The sequence below is a fragment of the Scardinius erythrophthalmus genome (assembly GCF_964197995.2).
Source record: "Scardinius erythrophthalmus genome assembly, chromosome: 10".
Lineage (NCBI taxonomy): Eukaryota > Metazoa > Chordata > Actinopteri > Cypriniformes > Leuciscidae > Scardinius > Scardinius erythrophthalmus.
In genome coordinates, this window is record NC_138230.1 from 37,922,497 (window position 1) to 37,945,839 (window position 23,343).

The following is a 23,343-nucleotide window of genomic DNA, read 5'->3' on the forward strand; positions in this document are numbered from 1 at the left end:
GCTCGGTTAGCACAGCTTTAGCTTCGCCCACACGGCCCGCCTCCAGACGCTCGTTTTTTTCCGGAAAGACTCGGTACAGTCTATCTTTCTTTTATGAATATAATAAAACTAAAGACTTTTTGGAGATTTGAAGGATGCAATACTACTCTATAGGTACTCAAGATTAACAGGAGATTGAGTGAAAATTAGCATTTCACCCCCCCTTTAAAGAATAAAAGTGAATGACCAATTTGTGAGACTAGACGGCCCCAGAGATCAAAACAACAGCGTCTCTTGGACATGGCGACAGCATGCTACTAAAACAGCTCAACCAAGCCTCGACCGAATTATTTCAATGTAGGATCTTGCGTTGCGCATGTTCCCGGAAGAAAACTCAAGTCTACAATGGAGGCGTTTCAGGAACAGTTCGCACCAATATAGAGAATAACTCCCTTTGGAGTGACTTTGTAACTTTGCAGACATATTTTTAATGCTCAAACAGCAACGATAGACACTAAAGAAAGCTGAAAATGTAAAATAGGTATTGCTCTTTAATACTAATTGCATTTGCTTAAACACACTACATTTTGCTCCTTTCATACTATGCTATATTCGTATAGGCCCGGAGAGGAAGTGGTCAGTACATAAAGCTCTTTTATCACAAAATATTATCGAGCTATGACCACTTTACTGATAAAAAAAACCTTTCCTTGATTCAATAATGATCCCCATCTATAAAAGAGGCAAGTATGACTAAAAAGTCCTTATTCAAGTGAAGGCGTAGTTCAAAAAACAAACATCAACCCATTGACACCATGAAGTAATTACAGTCAATTTCTGCTCATATAAAGGGATCTATCAGCTCATTGCAAGCACATCCATAATGACTTAATTGCATAATTGTCGCAGAAATCCCCCATTTACCTCATTTACCTCTCTGAGGTGCGTCTGCCAGTCTATATTTTCACCCTAAAACCACATGAACAAACAGAAAAAAGAAAATCTGCCTATGAGCGTTAGCTAATCATTTATACTTTTGAAAGTGAAATACAAAGAGCCAGTATGAGGAGTCAGTAAGAAAGAATTGATAGGACATTTTAACCCATTATTGCACAACACAAAATCTTTGGGGGTGTTGCAGTGGTACAGCACTTCAGTCAACAGCCATGGCTCATGATTAATAACTGCCACGAGCAGAAGGAACCTGTGGTGACTAATGACCTGCTGTGGCAGTTACTTTAATCAATCAAGAGCAGAGTTTAACCTAACCAAGCACCCGTCACCATCAGCTGACCATTCGTCACGACACTTCCAAAATAAATCGGAACAAACATATTCACTCTTAAAAGTAAAGGTTCCAAAAGAGGGTTTTCACAGAAGATGTCATAGAAGAACCATTTTTGGGTTCCCCAAAGAAAACCTTCCAATGAACCGTTCTTTCCTCAGTGTGAAGAATAATTTAATAATCTAAAGAACAACCTTTTTGCGCATAAATTGTCCATGAATGTTAAAGGTTCTTCATGGAACCATCGATGCCAATAAATAACCTTTCTTTTAAAAACTATTTACTGAAAGGTTCTTTGGGGAATCCAAAATGTTTCTTCCGTAACACAGCCGTGAAATCCCTTCCGGAACCTTTATTTTAAAGAGCGTACAATACAAATCAGCAGGATCCAAAATATCACGTATTGCACTGTTTGGACATTAAACAGAGTCATACAGGTTTGGAACGACATGAGGCTGAGTAAACAATGACAATTTTTATTTTTGTTTGGATCCCATATATTAAGTTGCAGTTCCCGAAAATTGGATGAAAAAATTTATTTTATTCACGAGTTGACTTGCAAGTCTTAATGTTGGTTCCTTGCACATGATCTTTGTTTGAAACAGACTGTCCAACCTAATAATGAGACTCCTGGTGTCCAATTACAGACTTGTACTTAGTTTGGCTGCTGTCCTGCTGCCAGGCTAACTGAAGCTTATACACTGCAAGTGCAGGAACACGAATTGGACCCATTCAAAATGGCCTCTCTTTCTGAAATATTCTTTCTGAAAAAATATTCGTGAATAAATGAAACATTGGCAGCAAACAGAATCTCCAGCTTGCTGCGTGGGAGGCGCGTGGAACCCTGAGAGATCTGTGCTGCTTTTTTACCTTTAATTATACATCCCAGGCATGGTTTGACAAAACTTTAAGTCTACTAGATGCTATTGTTGCAAAAGTTCGGATAAAAGTCTGCTCCCTCAAGCTACCACTGAACACAAGCGGGAAGACACTAATGACAAGAATTGAATAAATAATAAACGATCAAAACGCCATCTGTACTCCCACAGTATTTGTATTTCCTAGAGAAGTGGCTTCTAAAGAAAGTTATTACACCCAGAGGCCTGGTGTCGTACAGCAGGGGTTCCCAACCAGGGGTACATGCAACCCAAAGGGGTAGTTAAGCAGGTTCCAGGGGGCACTTGAAATGATTTTGCTTTGTTAAACCAATAAAACAGAAATTGCGACTTTATGGCTGACAAAATATTCAAATAATTAACCATTAATCAAGTGTATTATATCACTATGTCGCTCGAAGGTGATATTTCATGATAATTCTAGTATATAAACACTGCAAATGACTTTTGTTATTCTTTCAACCTGGGTTTCATTTCTAAACCTAACTAGGTCTTTCTCAGAGAAAGTTGATCCATGTTTGCACCCAACACTGTCAAGCTCAGGTGTTTTGTTAAAAATGAGAGCTGAGAAGAAAATTTGGTGAGTCTGTTTTTCAAAAACAAAATCTATACCTTTTAGTTTAAGTTTAAAAATAATAATTTTGCTAAATGATATCTAGTATTATTAGCCAATATCACAAAAGCAAGAGTGCAACTGTTCATTTGACCAGCATGGCTGTGATTCGGCTGTAAACAAATAGTGCGATAAATTAACCAGTTGTCAAGCAGACATTTATAGATGTATTATTTATAACATTATACACTTGTTTGAGACAGACAGACAGACAGACAGATAGACAGTTTACATATGAACGCGATCGGAGACGACGGTGTAAGAAATCAGGAATGTTGAGAGAACATTGCGCTTGGTACGTTTACCTCGCGCTTGGTGCGACCAAATTTGGGTCTTCAGCCGACAAAGTTTAAATCCCGTCTGGCCAGCATGCTTCCATAATGTTTACACATCAGGCAGAGAGTAGGCAGTCTTTTATGGTTGTTTGAATGCAAACATGAGCCCTATTGACTTCCATAGTATTATAATTTTTTTCCATACTATGGAAGTCAATGGGGTCCATCATCTGTCTGGACATTCTTCAAAATATCTTCTTTTGTGTTCAGCAGAAAAAAGAAATCCATTCAGGCTTGGAACAACTTGATTTTTGGATGAACTATCCCTTTAGCCAAAAAAAAAAAACAAAACAAAACAAAAAAAACAATAAAAAAACATTGCTTTCAGGACAATGGCATCAGAAGCACTAAAATGCTAAATTGTTTTCGTTTTTTTTTTCATCCCTGCAGTACTCTATAGAAATAAAATCATAGGCTAAAAATAGTCATTTATGAATAAATGTTTTTATAATTCCATCAGAAACCATTTTCTCTGACATATTAAGCATACTATGTAATAAAGGACACACAAAAGCTGCCTTAAAAATCTTCTAGATAAAGGCATCCCAGCAGCCGGGAATCGGCCGTGCCTTGATGTCTTCCTACCTCCATTTGTTCCTGTGTTATATGCAGTTATTAATTATGGAACAGCTATTCTAAAGTTTTACCAAAATAACTAGTCTCATACTTTGCCAGGTTGGGTTAAAATATGCACACAGTGGATAGATAGAGATTTGAAACATCTGTTCGACCAAAGTTTCATTACCATGCTTTCAAGTTACAAACCTGCCACACAACAAAGAAACTACCAGGCACATATGTTTTCTTTTTTTTTATTCCAAAAAAACTTCAAAATAGGTTTTTTAAGTTCAAGAAAGTAGAATAAGCTGAAACACAATGCAAAGCATCATATACAGACAGATAAAATACATTTTATATATTGCAGACAAGCCATGTTGGGTATTACATATTTACAATATGTAAACTTCTATATACAATCGTTTTTACATTTACAAAAAAACCTTTGTCTCTATTTTGTCTTTGTATATATATATTTTATATATATCTTTTTATAATCCCCACTAGCATTTGTACTACAATAATGAAAAACATTTACAGATCTGTCAATACACTTTCTCTTTTTTTATATTACAAATTTATTTCCATAAAAATATATCTCTGTACAAAAAAGGTTTCTATTCATTAGTTCTCCTCTCAGTGTCTCTGTATGGATATCCGCAACGGACCGCTCTAAGGTAAGGTCCTTGAAAGTTTGAAAGTCTGTTCAAAAAAATCCTTTTGGTCAAGTACGCAACTCGAGACTGACTTTATTCCTTTAGGCTTTGGATAGCCAGAGCAGAGCAGTCCTTTAAAAGTCCTTCAAGGCTGGGCTCGTACCTCTTACATACTGGAGAGAAACGCATAGATGTGGTTCTCAAAATGACAATAAAAGGACAAAAAGAAGCTGGAAAAGTGCATACCAAGATATTTTCACATCAACCTCCACACAAAACTGATTTGTTCATCCTGTAGTATAACATTTCATATACTTCTTCAATATAAGCTGCAGTGTGCAATTTAAATATACCGATATGCAGTCTTTTAGGGGTGCCGCTTTTCTGATATGTTATTAAGGGACATTTCATGAGTTATGTAGTTTGTTGGATGTTTACAATAAGTATAGCAGATAAAACAGACATTTCCAGAATTAAACATACATTCAGTGAAATCCCGATATTGTCTACATCAACTTCTCGCCTTTGAAAGACACTGGAAAAAGACAAATATGTTTTCTGACACTACGAGGTGGACTTGACATTACAACAAGATAACAATTAAGATCGTTGTCGTTGCTTCATATAACTAGTAGCACGCAAGATATATATAAAAAAACAAGCTCACTTTCACGGCATGTTAACAAAACCTTAATGAAAAGGGCTCGTCACAAATATGTAAATACGTGACATTGTAAATTATTTGAGATGCTGGTCTCCATTTTAGTGTATGTATGTGTGATTCAGTCGGGCTGAGGATAAAATAAAATATATGGAGGGCTGCCAGGCACAGCTCGTCACATGAAGACGTAAGCACCAGTTTTGGGTTAATAAAAAACGGTATGACACTGATAACACATCAGCGCTCTGAATGGAGCATGTCTGATTTAGTTATCGTGCAATGACGACACTACAGACTGGAACACTGACAGGACATGTTGAGTACTTCAGCTTCACTGTTACCATTGCTAAATGCCATGAACAATACCGTAAATGCTGTAATGCTTTTGATTTCTCTCTATAAATGTACATGAAATAGGCTGATGCCTTTGACTTTAGCCCTATTCGGACGGGGGTAGTTTAATATGGAGAGGTGGGGTTAAGTAATAATTACCAGAGCTTCTCTGTGATTTTAGTTCAGTCTGAATGTGCCATCTCAGTAATGATTACGGACAATGTCAATAAAGATGACGGCGACTTTTACCTTCAGTAAAAAGGTCCGGAAAAATTACGTCAGGTAATACTAATCCCATGCGAATAGACCCGCTGTAAATATGTACGTAAATATTTAGTCATTTCCTGGTTAAAAGTAGTTTCCCGCGATTTTTCAAGTATGGAGACGCTGGAAACATTATTCAGTTGCGTTCTAGACTCTGGGACAAGTCTGTGGCAAAACTCAAGTGTTTTTCTGCATACCATTCAGATCAGAAAGAAGATCGAAAGCACTTGTTAGAGGCATGAAACATCTTTTAGCGCTAGGTAAGTGCCTTTTACCAACACAATCCAATCTGAAGTTATTTAATACATCGTTCGACCGGACACAACTGTTTTATATAATATAGGTTATATGTGTTTGCGCACGTGATATCAGGAAGCAACGTAATACGCACATGACGACACGAGTTACCCCTCCCACTTCTGCTAGGTTTACTGAGATATCTTATCCTGTGCGAATTGGCCATTCATATTACAGACGTCCTGTGGTAAAATAACATTACTCCATCTACCCTTTGTAAGGTTAATCCCGTCCGAGTAGGGCTTTTGGCAAAGCAGCACCATAGGTTTTGCAATAGATTTGCAAAATTAATAATATTCACAATACAATAATATTCTAATGACAAATACTAGCTGGAAGGACAAAGAAGACCTTAAAGTGCAGGTTCTAACCTAAGGAATTATGTGAAAATATAAATTAATTGCACGCTTTAGGGTGCTGGTCTTTATTTTTTTGTGTTTGTTTAATTCTCTTAAGCTAAGAATAACAAAGACTCGACTAAACAGAGAAGCAGCGTCTTTGAAATTCTCCCCTAGCAACTGGCAGCTCTTGACCATTGTGCAATAATAACAAAAATGGAGCAATAAGAAGAGATTAGATACACCACATTTAGCGTTACCAAGGCACTGTTACGAGAAACAGATGGACAAGTGTGAAACACAGTCTGCCTGGACACTTCAACAACAGTATGGGTTCAAATACACATATAAAGATGACAATGAAGTAGAGGAGATGACTTTGAAGCCCTTTGTGCCTTGATTTGTGTGTTAAGTGTCATTTTGTAGCATTTTAAAAGGAGCTATTTCTAATGTCAGAATTATAAATCTGGCAGCCTTGCTATTGTTGTAGGTTTTCTGAGGCATAAAAATGCAAATCTGCAGCAAAATGTTGTCTGATATGTGGCAAATGCTTTAAGATGATGTCTACACTGATAAAGCAATTCAAAATGAAAAAAAAAAAGAACAGCCATACGACAGTCTTGTAAATATAAAGTGAATGTCAATAGGTTGAAGATAATGTACCTGCTAAACTCCTGGCCCATAAAATCCCAAGGGAAATACAATCTTTGCTTTTTCGATCAACTTACAATTGAAACAATCTCTGGGTAATATCACATTAACAGAACGATGATAGGCTACCGATTTCAAAAGTAATAAACTTGTAAAAGCAATTATATCAGAGATTGATTTCAGAAGCTGAACAGTACAGCACATAAACTGGAGGAATTTAAATGCCCACTGGAAAGTAAATGCCGACATCAGGTAACAGAGGCCATAAGACGAGAAAATCAAACCGAATGATGCAAATACAAGCAGCGACAATAATATTCAATAACTGAATTACAAATCTCAAAAACACCGGCCAGTTAAAGGATGCTGCACCCAGAATATAGTGTACTCCGACAACAAAATACAAGTTATTCAGTATGCAGATCTATCCCGCTCCATTTGTACACTTCCCAAGCTGTTGCTCATCTTCAAACCTTCCCATCAAGTTATTGGGGCAAATGCATGCAAATAAACAACCAGCATTGGATTAGTATTTTAAGGAGTGATTTCTAAGCCCCTTTTGCTTATCGTAAGTGTGGTGTAGGCATGGATGACATGGAGGAATATGCAGGGAAACAGATTATGACACAAAGCTACAGAGATTAAAGATTTTCACGCTTATTTGGTGTTGGCTCCTTTTGACTAAATCTGTCATCCTTATCCTTGACTTCAGAACTTGAGGACTGAAAGCAGACCCTCCCTTGGTTATGAAAGACATATTTCAAGTTATATTTATCTCCGTACTTCAAGTCTTCAAGGGCTGTGTTGCTTTTTTAATCTATGTATGAAAATCATTTGATCCATGACATTCAATGACATCAGAAGCCCACCACCTAAAATCTGCCTGACATCAGGAATATCTATAAATGCTAGTGAATGGTTCATCGACAAGTCCCAGCCATTAAACCAAGAACATCGAACTCAGAACATCCAAATCCACTCCTTTGTAATATATAGGAAATCCAACCTTCCAATGTGGGCTGCTTTTCTTCTGTCAGTGTGGGAAAAAGAAAATAACAGCCGATAATGGCCGTGAAGTCAGCTTCATAAAGCCCCTGAACACATAAACACGTGCACCGTGTCTTTTCATGTTCTCCGCTGGGCTGCGCAGAGGGTTGGACTGTCCATTCTCAGTCAGGAGGATCATGATAAGATGGTGCGAGAACACTTGTTCCTTCAAGCTGGAATGAGAAAAGAGATGCTACAGCTAGAATCCATGTCTTCTAATAAGCCTCTGAATCTCATTCCTCTTCAAGTCGAGGTGTGGCGTAACATGCTCAGGGAACTGATGTGTCAGAGAGAGTGTCCTCAGTGAAGTCTGCACTTGTTTGTGATTTTAGTTCAAGGTGGATATGGGATAAAATAAGCCAAAACGCACTCCATAGAAAACAACTCAAGGTAAAAAAGTTAAACAAAGCTTCTCCAGCAACATGCTTCTCTTGACTTCCTGTTCACATGAAGGCTTCCTCTACCTCAAGAGTAAGAATGGGCGGGCTTCGTTTGACCGAACAATGTACCTCTTGTCTTTTTTTGGCAAGCGACGACTGTGAGCTTCACATGTGTCCCTCGCGCTGCCACAGTCAAACAGGACGTTCCCTCAGAAGGAAAAAAAGAGGAGACAGCAGAAGAGTGTAGGAACAGAGTTTTAGCTAGCAAACACTGACGTGGTTCTTTATGAGTGCATCTCTGTTGATGCATTTTTACAGCATTGTTATCAAGGTTTATCACTTTTTGTCACATTGGAATTGGTTTACAAATGAAAAACAAAAAAATCCTCCTCTTTAGTCCATCCGTCCGGCCCATTCGTAACTATGGGGATAGTTGTTTGGAGAGGGAAAGACTATATCCAGCCTGTGAAAAGAGGAAAGAGAACGGAGAAGGAATTAAGAGTAGAGAAGACACATTTATCTGCAGTGTTGGAGAAACTACTACGAAACTTCTCAAGAGACATAGTTAAACTACCGTCAAATTTACTATAGCTACAGTTCAAGTTACTAAAAAAAAGTACCTAACTATGTTGAAGCAGCTGAATCACAACTCCCAATGACAGTGCTTTTGATTACTTGCTCGGCTTAAACAGTTGTGCAAAAAAAAAAAAAAAAAAAAATGCTATTTTTGTTTCAAAAGTAGCCCATTAATGGAAAAGCTATTTTAAAAACAGCTGAGGTACTATTAGGATACCGAAAAACGTAGTAAACAGCAATGCTACTTTTAGTTGGTTACTGCCCAAAACTGCTTTTCAGATGGAATGGATAAGAAAAAATAGAGAAAGAGGGTGCTCGACACAACTGTTTGATAGTAATATTATCACAACACTGCAATAGTAAGGTACATTTTTAACTTAATTCATAAAAGTAATAAAAAAAAATTAAAAACATCCTCAGAGCCTGTTTCAGGTTCAAATCAGCAGACGACACTTAAATACATGGGATACAGGGGGGAAACCAATTACAAATCCTGCCCAAGTTCATAGTCTGCGGCTTAGATTAGGTGCTCTTTTTATATATATACATACATATATACATACATATATATATATATATATATATATATATATATATATATATATATATATATATAAAAACTTTGAAAAGGGTACAACAGCTGATATAAATAAATTAAAATTCAATATTTCTCTATCCTTATCCCCTTGCCTCAGCAGTTTGTTTTCCATTTTGACTAAGGGCAAAACTAGGGCGATAAAGTCAGTTTCAGAAGTAAAATTTCTCCAGTTTTAATTCCCCCTCTACCCACTCAACATTCAAACAAACTATATGCTGAAAAGGCAGTTTGGGTAAAATAGCAGAAATATACAGCAAATGATGCCACTAAATCATTCCAAAGCAACTATGTGAGGATATATTGCTTTTTTCCCTTTCCCTGAGGTCTATGTCCTCATTCGGCTTATTATATCGCAAGATTTTATATGTGGTCGGCAATGACCTTTTCATCTCTGATGCCATGCTAGTTTTTACAGTAGTCTAATGAAGCACGTTGTATGTGGATGCAGAATGCTAAGGTCACAGTATGACTCTGAAATCTAGAAAAAAAGTCTAACAAGTTCTAGAAAATAAATAAATAATTCACAAATGGCTCATTTCCACCGAGCGGTACGGTACAGTACGCAATTATTTACGTTTCCATTATCAAAAGTTGTGAATGGTACCAAAATGCCAAACCGTACTGTACCACTTTTTCGGTACCCTTCCGTTGGGGTACCTAGCATAGTGGTATGGTTCCTAAAGGATGGAGCTAGACTCACTGCAGAACATTGATTGGTTGACAGAGAACTTGCGCGTGCTACAAGGGAAACGACAACATTTTTAAAACACAACACCGTTGCAAAACAATGTTGGCACGCAGCAAACGTTATCGTGGTCGACCCAGGAGGTCCAGACCTTCCTGGGTATCATGAAAAGGTTTTTCAGCATGTTTCTGAGAAGATGGCTGCCGAGGGGTTCCAGCGGACGTCCGAGCAGTGCCGCATTAAATGCAAGAAACTGCAGAGTGACTACTGTAAGGTGAAAGACCACAACAGCCGGAGTGGTGTACACAGAAAAAATTGGAAGTGGTTCAATATGATGGACGCCATCTACGGACACAGACCGGCGAGTTTGGGAAGAGAAGGAGGCATCGATACGAGTTAGGATACTGTTTCAAAAGAAAACAATTATCTCTGTTCCAAAACCTGATGGACTTCCTATGGAAACACGCTCCTGGCGCAAAGGCTGTTCCAAAATGTATTTCTGAGGCAAACTGAAACATAGTTATTAGCTAACATATTTGGCTACAAAATCATAGCTAGTGTGTGCCCGAAGCCAAAAAAAAAAAAGGCTTCATGTAATTTTACAAAATTCCATTTAATGTCCCACTAGGGCTGGGCGATATGGCCAAAAAATCATATCTCGGTATTTTTGGGTTAAATGGCGATATACGATATATATCTCGGTACTTTCTACATTTTTCCATTTGGATAAAGAAAATCTGTATTTATTTAAAAAAACATGCCATTTTCATCCTGCCCAATGATATCCTACAAACAATGTTGATATTGGAGGATATGGAAACAAATATAGTGAATGTAATGTAGGCTATGCAATATATTATGTGCAAAAAGGTGGTTAAAATCACATTACATTCTAACAAAAATAATGCTTTTGTTTTTAAATTGACTAAAGGCTAAACTAAAAATGAAAATAAAAACAAAAGAACTTAAACTATTAGCCTGCGTTTGATTACCCCGTTATAATGGTCACTTTCATAAAAATATACTTGTAGGTTTAAAATTCCCCATATGGCATATTTATTGTTTCCAACAACAAATATTTTAGCAATATGTATATTTTAGTCAGAATTATTGCGCTACTATTCTATTGTGCTCCGTCTGTTTGGCGCGCATGCGCGCGGCGTCGCTCATTCACGGAAGCTTGAATATTAGCGGAGATTCAATTGCAGAAGCTCGTCCTCTCCTGACAGTGAAAAGGACATATTTGTTTGACTTTCTAACATTTACAGATGGAGAATATACCTGTGAAATGTAAGTTAAGCACTGAGGAAAGCAACACATCTCAAACGCATTAAACAGCGCAAGTATTTATCTGTCAGTCAGCCAGCAACAGTATCTGTCAGTAAGCATCTAAAAGGGCAAGCTGCTTTAAACTTAACTATATCTTACCAGTTATTTTGAAGCCCTTAATATAAGCTTGTGTCATGTTTAGGACAAATTGTACTATGTACTTTCACTGCGGCAGCTCACACTGCGTCTTCCGCGTTTTTCAGATGTGCTCGTATCAAACTACTGTATCGATATAAACGGTATTGCCTCATTCCATATCGTTTCAAAAAAAATATATCGATATATCGTACAAACTCGATATACCGCCCAGCCCTATGTCCCACACAATTATGGTTTTATCTGAATACAGATAATAATAATTTTGAGATTATTACAGATACAGGCTCTGCAGCACAACCCTAGTCATAACAAATCAATCAAAGTCAGGCCGATCACTGAGAATGAATCTTTCTGGTAGAAGACTCACCTTTGACTAGAGAGGTCGCTATACTGCTGTGCACACTGTGCTGACCGTGAACTCTGTCTCATTGGCCATGATGTCAGTGGGCTGGATATTGCGGTCGTACATAGGGTTTTCGAAAGTCGCCCTTCCGTTGGTGTTCTCATGGCCCACATAACCATTGAAGGGTACTTTGGGCCTTTTTCTGAAAGCAAGCAAGACATACAGTATTAACAAATATTCTGGAGGAGTGATTCATAATACATACACAAATAAATTTACAATAAATTATAAATCTTCCGTGAACTGCTTTACCTGTGTTTGTAGAGATAGAGAGCAAAGCCTGCTATAATCATGGCAATAAAAGGCACTAAAATGGCTGCTGCCACTGAACTGCTATTGGAGGCAAAGTTATAGCCTGGATTCACCCCAGTTGGATCAAGGCCTTCTGTAAAATAACATACGAAGGAACCATTTATGAAATAACAATAACTAACCACAAGTTAAAAGTTCAGTCAAAGCATGTGTTCAAATTGATTTTAAAACCATGTAACAAATAAGAAATTAATACATGAAATGTGGCAACTTCATATCCCACTGTTTTGTATAACTCAACTAGGGGACGTGTTTTTGGGAGATGTCACACTGCATTATACTGACAATGCTTTTTTAATTACAGATATCAAGACACGGCAAAGATGAAGTCATTCTGAATTCACTTTTCTATTTCGACCACAGAGCTTTCCTAAACAACAAGAGAGTGTCAGTGCACCTGTTCATCAGACAATGCCAAAAAGCTTCCCAATAACATCAAGGCTGCAAGTGGGAGATTCAATTAACTAACTCAATAGAGCCAGCTCATCAAAACAACATAAAATGATGGAATATGGGTGTGCACACACACACATGCTCTTTCCCCTACAGCCCCTCTTATTAATAAATCTTCTGTTTGCTCAATCTGTCAGACGATGTTGGGATATGAGTCTATACAGCTGTCGTTTATAAATGAAGGCGCACCTTTTTCATCACAGCAGGATTTGACAGACCGTTCATGGTTTGGCCTCCACAAGCTGTACACAAGATACTTAGACTGACTCTAGTTTTCCTTTCTCTCTTTCTAAACTGTTTGATAATAATACATGATAAATAATTATAGGAGGAATCAACACACACTTAACATTTTAATGGCTTAAAAGCTGAAATGTTTATTGTATTCAATATTAAAATACTTCACCAGCTTAAAAAAGCAGAGACAACTATATGCAAATAATTGATGGACTGATTTTTTTTGTGTATCCCAACCATGTGACACAGATAACTCCCTGAAAGGGTTCAATACCTAATATTTTAATATTTTATTTAATAGAACTCGCAACTCTAGAACTCGAGGGGTAACCATTGTAATGCCTGATCAGTGAATGTAGAATAAGTCACTTGCATAGGGTATAAGGTGAGCTAGCATGCAATGCTATGCTACTGCTACACTAAGCTAGTACACTGAACAGTTTCAGGCAATGAAATCACTTCGGTGTCCTAGGTGTGCTTGATTTAACCCTTGTGCATTGTTAGAATTTACATCCTTTCGTTATGTTTGTGGCTGAAAACAGCCACTACTTTAAACTGCTGTAAAAATGTATCAGATAAATATTTTTTTCAAATTTTTTTGCATTAATCTATTAATCAACCTCAGTCCTGCTCAAAAATATTAAATGTTTAAAAAAAATTCAGGATTTTAACTCTTTAATTGCCAAATTCGTAAATGATGTCACTGATTTGGGGGGAAAAAAAACACAAAATTACTCATTTTCAATATAAAATGTGATTGTGGACTGGATTTTTTTTTTTACCTTTTATCACAGTCTTGGACATGTCAAAGATTAGAAACAACATTGGTTTTGATGCATTGTTAGTTTTTGTGCAGCATCAAATTTTAACTTTTTCTCCCTCATTTACTGTTCGTGGCTGTTTTTGCCCCATTGACTTCCATTATAACCACATTTTTTGATTGCAAAGCCATGACACCATATAATCATGCATTTTTGATTGTTGGTGGTTTTCCCTGTTGGGAAGAGGTAAAATTTGTAATTTTTACTGTTGATAACCGGGTGGCACCATTAACCCTTTAGATAGGCCTGTGCCAAAAAAAGCTTAGTTTCTGGCTTTTACATGGAGTTATATGGAGTATAACAGCATAATAAAGTGTGTGTGTGTGTGTGTGTGTGTGTGTGTGTGTGTGTGTGTGAACTCACCTTGATGCGTCTGAGAAAATCAAAATATGCACCTCAGCTCTCAGAACTGCATGGAGTAAACAAAAACAAAGTAAGTGTATTTATGCACCTGCTGCCTTTTGATGGTGAGAAATGCAGACTAAACAAAAACAAAGCAAGTGGATTTAAACGCGTGCATGCAAGCCTGCTGGTCATTTGATGGTGAGAAGAGCAGCAAGCAACATGAGAAAGGGCTTGACTTGTAGTGAAGTTTTAGAGATGATTATGCAGCCTGACCCTTCCAGCGAGCTGCAGGATGTTTCGTCTTCTCCCTCTGACACCACAGGCTCAGGAGAGTCAGATCCTGATTTGGATGTGGCACCCTCATCATCCACTCTAGCTTCCACTGAAGGCGAGGAGGATTCGGAGGATCCTGGATCTGGGTGGATTGGGAGAAACGGCGAAGTGTTGTTTTCCACTAACGCGGAGACAACTCTCTTTCTTCAGCCTGCCAGTGGCGTGACTCCAGGGCCGACGCGCTATGCCATCACAAGGCATAGTCATACATGTTTGTATGACTGTACAAACATGTATGTGTTGACGCAAGTCATGCTGACAATGAGGTCAATCATCTCCTCCGTAAAAAACAGATTGAACACGGAATCCATGTTCTGGACCCTTGCGAAGGCATAGCGCGTCGGCCCTGGAGTCACGCCTCTGGCAGGCTGAAGAAAGGGAGTTGTCTCCGCGTTGGTGGAAAACCACACTTCGCCGTTTCTCCCAATCCACCCAGATCCAGGATCCTCCGAATCCTCCTCGCCTTCAGTGGAAGCTAGAGAGGATGATGAGGGTGCCACATCCAAATCAGGATCTGACTCTCCTGAGTCTGTGGTGTCAGAGGGAGAAGACGATACATCCTGCAGCTCGCTGGAAGGGTCAGGCTGCATAATCATCTCTAAAACTTCACTACAAGTCAAGCCCTTTCTCATGTTGCTTGCTGCTCTTCTCACCATCAAATGACCAGCAGGCTTGCATGCACGCGTTTAAATCCACTTGCTTTGTTTTTGTTTAGTCTGCATTTCTCACCATCAAAAGGCAGCAGGTGCATAAATACACTTACTTTGTTTTTGTTTACTCCATGCAGTTCTGAGAGCTGAGGTGCATATTTTGATTTTCTCAGACGCATCAAGGTGAGTTCACACACACACACACACACACACACACACACACACACACACACACACACACACACACACACACACACACACACACACACACACACACACACACACACACACACACACACTTTATTATGCTGTTATACTCCATATAACTCCATGTAAAAGCCAGAAACTAAGCTTTTTTTGGCACAGGCCTATCTAAAGGGTTAATGGTGCCACCCGGTTATCAACAGTAAAAATTACAAATTTTACCTCTTCCCAACAGGGAAAACCACCAACAATCAAAAATGCATGATTATATGGTGTCATGGCTTTGCAATCAAAAAATGTGGTTATAATGGAAGTCAATGGGGCAAAAACAGCCACGAACAGTAAATGAGGGAGAAAAAGTTAAAATCTGATGCTGCACAAAAACTAACAATGCATCAAAACCAATGTTGTTTCTAATCTTTGACATGTCCAAGACTGTGATAAAAGGTAAAAAAAAATCCAGTCCACAATCACATTTTATATTGAAAATGAGTCATTTTGTGTGTGTTTTTTTTCCCAAATCAGTGACATCATTTACAAATTTGGCAATTAAAGAGTTAAAATCCTGAATTTTTTTTAAACATTTAGTATTTTTGAGCAGGACTGAGGTTGATTAATAGATTTATGCAAAAAAATTTGAAAAAAATATTTATCTGATAAATTTTTACAGCAGTTTAAAGTAGTGGCTGTTTTCAGCCACAAACATAACGAAAGGGTAGTAAATTTGCCCACAGTGTACTGTTGAGTTTTTGAAAAATTTCAAAGCATTTTCCCAAAATATGTGTCAAAATAAGATTTGTCACCAAAAATCATTCCATTTGCTGAAACACAGAAAAAGTTATGGCCAAATTTAGACTCAAAAATACCCCATAGTGGATGAAAACATCCCCAACAGCACATAAGGGTTAACAGGAAAACCAAATTATTCATGAAAGTGGATAAGTTAGTTCGATCAGTGAGGAGAGTGCTTGGGAACCCTGTTTGAAAACAGTTGCTATGCTGTTTGGTACTGCTATTGGCGCAGTCATGAGACACTTTCAGTTAAATATTCCTTCTTTTTGCTACAAAAAACAGTATTTTTGTCATTTTAGATGATCAGACTTAAAGGTATAAGTTCACCCCAAAATTCTAATTCTGTCATCAATTACTCATACTCGCGTCATTCCGAACCACTTCTGTTAATCCTCGAAACACAAATAAAGATATTATTAAGTTCGTTTGTGCTTCGAAGACAAACAAAAGTCTTATAGGTGTGGAACAACATAAGGTGGGGTAATTGATTTTTGGGGAAACAAACCCTTTAAAGAATAAGTTTTAACAAATGAAGTGTCCTATAAGACAAGCACACATACCCAGCCTCTGAAGTCCAAACTGGCCGAAGCCTTTTCCTCGAACAAATCCTTGGTATACAAATGAATCAGATGAAGGCATGTACGACACCTGTGGAGAAAAACACAAAACAGTAAGTGTAAAGAATTTTCAAAATGTCAAAAATGAGCCACGGAAAGGTAATATGTGTCACTCATGTGAAAGACTACTTATGTTTGACATTTACTTTCCCCATCATTCTTCACTGAGGCATAAAACGTGTACATATGCGAATACAAACAGACAGGCACATATAAAAGAAGCTTTCTCATTTATCCTCTACCTCTTGTGCTCTTTCTCTCTCTTACATGAACACACACACAAGAGCCACACACTCATGGCCCACACTTTTAATTACACTCTCCTAGGTGCTTGTCCCGTGTGCATTGGAGGGGGTAGAGACGTCTGGCCCTGATTACCCAGCAATGATTTAACTGACGTTTTAATTAAAAGAAAAACTTTGTCGGTGCTCTTCTATCCCCAGGAGTGACAAGGTGTGTGTGTGTGTGTGTGGTTGAGGGTTTCAGTAGTTACAAGCAGCCCAAGGTCTGGCCCTAGACAAGAGCTCTTACATCAGCCTGTGAGTATTGAAGAACTCTTTACGCACTCTCAGGTTGCAGTAAAGGTACAGAAACCTCCACCTTTCAAAGTGAGACCACGACTTTCTGAAGACTACATCTGCATGAAGTCATACCGTAAAGTAGAAAGGACTTGCATCAACATAAAAGCAAAGCTGTTGAAATCAATTGCAAGATGCTTCTCTTTCCCAGTAACCAGTCTTCTAAAGAATAAGTCAACTGGATGGCTGGGTCAAGTTAAATCACACCTACGTGGTTTAAATATTTGATCTGTGGTTGCTTAATATCTTCAAAGCAAACAATCGATTTGAATATAATCCATTACAACGAGGAGCATCTCTATAATCATCACGATGATTATTATTTCCACGTTTCACACTGCAGGGAGTCTCCATTTCAACATATCAGAATAATGATTTTATGGATGTACTGCAAACAAGGGATTTCCTGTGACAACTGCAGCGAAGATCAGAGGAAACGTAAAGAAGAATTTACATACATGTCCGTCAAGTGCCCAGTTGTCAATTTTGAACTTGTTAACGAAGATCTCCACAGGACCGCGGATCTGATACACCTGCAGCAACAACTGGGCCTCTTCTTTCTTATAGGTACCTGCAGGAATGGAGAGGATGTGTATGTGAATAAAGCTGTTAAAAAGGTTGCACAGAGTAGTCGACACTTTAAGCTTTAAGCTTGACAAATAAATACATACTCTGAGAGCACTCCACAATAAATGTTTGATTATACCATCTGGATGCTCAAAATTGATTGGGTGAATGCATGTTTTAAACAGCTTACTATAAAAGAAAGTTAATCGCAGTCCTAAACTAATGTGCTGTTGTTTTGTAACGCACACACATACAGACAGTAGCTCACAGAAACATTCAGTAGCGCAGAAATGTATTGTCAACATTGCTCTGTGATTTATTAATAAAATAGCTTAGAAACTGAAAAGTTCTAGCATAATACTCTTAGTAACGAAAACCCACAACTTCACTATTAGTAGAGAGACGCTGCCAACATGCAATCGCTCTCTAACTAATGCATACATATTAATGTAATCTTTACTGTGCTACTTTATCTGTATCTGATTTAGAACGAACAGAAATCTGTGAGAAATATAACGTCTCAAAGACAAAAGAACTGATAAAAATAAACTGTTATGTAGAAGCAATAGCATTGTGTGCAGCGCTGTGTCATATTCCATAGCTGTGCACAAGGCAACCCGCGTTTGTGTCTCAGCTCGATGTTCAGGTTATTTGTTCATTAATGACATCATCAGCGACTAATGGACGTCGACTTGATCACATAAATGTTGACTTAAAAAATCTGAATCTCATTAAATTGTTAAATTATTTGATATTTTAGGAAATGACCCCTGTAATACACAGTCCTGAGGGTCTGTAGAGGTCCTCGCTATGATATAATTTCCTATTTAATGTTTTTTTTTTTTTTTGATCCATGGAAGAAAAAAAAAAAAAGGTTTGGAATAAGTATACAAAATTTTTTTGGCTGAACTTTTCCTTTTAAGAGAACACAAAACACAGTGCTAGGGGCAGTACAAGCCAGAAAATTGTCATTACCTGGCTGCTGAAGCATCACAAATGAGTGGTTGGCGAAATGTGTTGTGAGGTTAAAATAAAAAACACTCACCAGCCAGATTAAGCTGTACTCCGCTGTGGTCCGTGAGAGTGCCATTGACCCGATTGCTGAACGGTTCAAAAGCAGTTATGCTAAGCATTGCTGGCTGCTTCTTCCCTAGATATTCGTACGAACCCCTCCAAAGAGAGTTCTTAGCAAAAACCCCACTTGGCACTGAGATAGAGGCACAGAATAGAAGAACAGATTGAAAGAAACAGAGACAAGAATTATTATACTGTACATTCAAGTGACTAAAATATTTTAAGTGGATTTGTAATTAACTTGCCTTCCATTGAAAGATTATTTAAATTTATGGTAGACAGTGAAACTTACCGGGTAGCTTTGTGTTGGGCGGCTCTTGTACGGTTCCTACAGTTTTACCACTTGGTCTGTTATCAGCTATGGAATAAGTCATATATGGTGTTAGAGGAAGTGGAATAATACAGAAGACAGGACCTGTCAATAAATGTGATTTGGTTTGTTTATATAATATATATACGTAGTCATGATGTACACGATGTACCCTATACCATTCGGACAGAACATTTTCTATTATTTGAAATCTCACTTAATATGTCTGAATATCTAGTGAAGTCTACATCGCAGGACATTATAAGATGACTGGACACAGACAGTGGGGAAAAACAGCTTTATTAGATGTCAGACTATGTTGCCTCTCTCTGGTCTCCCACAGGTGCTGTTAATATCCTTCCACTGCAAAAGGCCAGAACCTTGCTTTTATAGCTTTGTTATAAAATATTTCAGAAACATATTTCAACAACTCTTAGAGTGCGATCCATTTCAGCATTAACTTGAGACTAATACCATCTTCCTTTAGCAGAGTAAAAAGCAAATTGATAATCTTATATTTCTGCTCTACGCTCACAGTAAATCCTGTATGGGCCCTGTTTATCTGGGGATGTTTTAAAGCAGTCTGGGCTGTCCAAAACCAAATCAATGCAATCAATTGGGCTAATCAGAGCTCTACTAATATGAACTTTCACCAATAACATGATGAATTGAGCACAGCGATCACACCAGTTGTGGAGATGAAACAGATGCACGTGGCCATTTATCAACATTTGTGAAGAAGAAAAATGTGGTTGAATACGGTAAATCATTAAATCTGTGAATAAAGCAGATGGGCTACACTAAAACACGCAAGTGCTACGAACATGTTCAAAAGCAATTGATCATTTTCTTCACGTTTTTAATAGAAACAGGAAAAAACATTTTGGTTTGTAGGCTCAAGCATGTATTTGTAAAGCATTTTGTACATACGTGCACACAACGGAGGTTTCCCTGTCCAGCTGCCATCAGCCCTGCAGGTGCGGTGTTCAGATCCTCCAGCCAGGTAGAATCCAGGCTGACAGGTGTAGATGAGCGTATAACCCAGAGATGGCAGCTCTATGGCACCTACATCCGCCTGAGCGGGGAGCTCCGGCTGATTACAGTGATGAGCTGAGAGAAAAGGAGAGAGAAAATCTTACATTGTGGAGAGTGTATTGTGAAAAACAAAAATAAAAAACAACTGTACAAAATCGCTTGAAATCTGGAAAGGTTGCTCTACTTTATTAATCACTACAGATAATTACATTATTATTATTATTTTAATACATTTTAAAAAATGCAAACAAAAAAGTATAGAAACAGAAAAATCTGGCTAATATTTTTTTGCAATATTGCGGCTAACCGATGCACTCAGGCTGCATGCCACTCCAGGTGAGGTTGGGCAAACAGGTCCGTGAGATAGAACCCAGAAGAAGATGGCCCTTTCTGCAGCTGTAGAATACTGAACTACCAATCTGTTGAAACAATCACACAAATAGTCAATAAATGACAAGAGGAAAAAAAGGTTCCAGATGTATTGAAAACAGCCCTGATCTGATGTGATCAGTACCTGGTAGCCTTGAGAGTTGTTCTGGTTGCCAAAGAGAGGAGTGCCAGGATCTACACAGCTGGTGTGACTGGGATCTGTAAAAAACAAACAAAACGAAAACAGAAGTAATTCACAGTATCGTGCCTGTATAGTGCATAGCATATATGAATATGACTCAATCTAGTACAGATATCACACATGCAGGTATTTATGAGATTAGGTACATATGATATATGAGATGAATATAACATTCAAAACAAAAATGTGTCACGGCTTCCACAAAAATATTAAGCAACACAATATTTTTCAACATTGATAAGAAATGTTCTTGAGCACCAAATTAGCATATTATAATGATTTCTGAAGGATCACGTGACACTGAAGTAATGGCTGCTTTTTTGAAATGTTAAGAAAGACTAAATCAGTTCTGACCTATGCAAGAAGGCTGGGTTCCACTCCAGGTTCCGTCATACTGGCAGTATTGCCGAGCAGAGCCAACCAGAATCAAAGGCGGGTAACATGAGAATGCAACAGAGGACAGGTATGTGAACCCTCTGTCTTCCCGCTTGCCTTGGGCTGGTATCCCTGGATCTCCACAAAATACAGCTGTAGGGAAAGATAATTTCATTGAGGAAAACTCTGTACTATGAGGTATTAGCATAATTAAACAAAACCTAAATCTACAATGTAGAAACACCCAGTTAAAAATAATTATGTGGATCTAAATGCTTATGAAAGGACAAACATTTCTGGTAAAAGCCAAACTACATTTTCAGTATTTCAGAAAAATTCACACTTACGAAAACACTGAGGCCGTTCACCACTCCAGTTTCCCGTGCCCTGGCAGGTAAGGATGGTGGGAAGGGAAAGCTGGTAACCCTGATTACAGTTGTAACTAATGCTGGACCCCCACTGGAAATCAGTCCCCACCACCTGCCCATTCGGGATGCTGGGAGGTGCCCCACACACAATGGCTGTGAGAGGAAAGAGACAATCAGTCATGTTGAAAAAGTAAACTAAATAAAATAATAAATAATAAATAAAATAACTGTCAACAGAGAACGATTTTGAAGTACACATGAAGCTTTAGTTCATAAGCGGTGGGCTTGAACCTTTGCAAACGGGCTTGGTGCCGTTCCATGTGCGGTCCTTGGTGCAGATGAGCATGGAGGCACGATCGGCATCCATAGTGAAACCCGGTGAACACTGGAAGCTCACACTGTGGCCGTACGTGAAGTCGCTGCCCAGTCTGATACCATTAGCTGGCACTCCAGGATCTCCACAGTTAATGACTGGAAGTGGGCAGAGAGAGTAAAGCAGAAGTCAAAGGAAGGCTGAAAGCCATTTGTGGTGTGATTAGAGAAAGTTCATGGCTGAAGTGCGGTGTGTGCCAAAATTTGGATGATTTGGAACCATTTTATAATTAGCCGTTTCATTGAAACAGATAACAAATTTAGGCAAAAACATTTTCATATTAAAAGGGTCATAAACTGGAAGCAACAAGATTTTTTATCACTCTAAGTGGTGCCTTTAAATTAATGAACTGTTTTAGGCACCAGCTTTGGGAGGCTGTTTCCTCTAGTCACTTCCTGTAGTCTGAGGCCAATGGCACCTGCTCTGTGCCAAAGACACCAATGTGTCTGGAGATGTAATGTTTGCACGTGACCTCCATTAGCTCAGAGTCTGAACAGTGAGCATTGTGTTTTTATGAGCATGGCAAGTCACTCGGGTGGCTGCCAAGATGGGAGACAGGGCTAGTCTCTATCTCTCCAACACAGGGCTGCTATGTAGACGTCCCAGATCAGCTTGTGTCCAGGGCAGGGATAATGGAGAACACTGTCCCTCATTATTAAGTCCTGAACCACAATGCATTGAAAAGCTCCACGCGAACAAAACCAATTCAACTCCAGCCTCTGGATTCCTCAAGAGCACAGTCACTGAGAGCTGTGCTATTCAGAGCAGTTTAGCCTAAGAAAATCTCAAGAATAAAACCATGCCTTTCTAAAGCCACTTAAAGACCCTATGAAAAGACACAATGAGCATAGTTGACTTATCCTGCATTCCATTCAACTTGGAAAGTGGGAATTTCCAACTACTCATAACATTGCAAAAGAAAGCCACTTGAATTCAGGATTCCAACATGGAAACTTTCCAATTTGACAATCCACAACTTTGATTCGCTGAGATGGTGCTTGATCATACTGAACATAGAGTCACTCAGGGAGATGTACACAGACAACGACAAACTTTTAAGCAAATAAAAGGCATGATTGAGACAAAGTTCTTACATGGAATGACAATAAGACTAGTTTAGCAAATGTTTGCTAGGAGCCAGTCTCTGTTGATAACTGCAAAGCTAATCGAAATATGTAAGTTAGCCTTCGGTTACCAAGCTAAGAGCTTAGACTTATACTAGCCTAACATAGTGCTAAATGCTTTAAAAAAGCTCTTGATTAGACAGAACAAAGATCCAGATAACATGCTATGTTTTTAATCAGGCATTGAGGAAGAGGGATAAGATGTGCACCTTGAATTTATA

At 38.4% G+C, this 23,343-nt stretch overlaps 1 protein-coding gene across 1 annotated transcript in view; it reads right to left on the reverse strand.

Annotated features, from left to right (window-relative positions):
• Positions 1 to 3,950: 3,950 nt before the first annotated feature.
• csmd2 (CUB and Sushi multiple domains 2) overlaps positions 3,951 to 23,343 on the reverse strand; it is a 323,103-nt gene continuing 303,710 nt past the window's right edge. The window contains 13 exon segments of the mRNA XM_081376365.1: positions 3,951 to 8,756; positions 11,948 to 12,125; positions 12,236 to 12,368; positions 16,691 to 16,778; positions 17,784 to 17,896; positions 18,938 to 19,099; positions 19,259 to 19,324; positions 20,207 to 20,386; positions 20,619 to 20,730; positions 20,826 to 20,899; positions 21,237 to 21,410; positions 21,605 to 21,778; positions 21,917 to 22,096. Of these exon segments, the coding sequence (XP_081232491.1) occupies positions 11,966 to 12,125; positions 12,236 to 12,368; positions 16,691 to 16,778; positions 17,784 to 17,896; positions 18,938 to 19,099; positions 19,259 to 19,324; positions 20,207 to 20,386; positions 20,619 to 20,730; positions 20,826 to 20,899; positions 21,237 to 21,410; positions 21,605 to 21,778; positions 21,917 to 22,096 (1,616 nt within the window). The 3' untranslated portion in view covers positions 3,951 to 8,756; positions 11,948 to 11,965.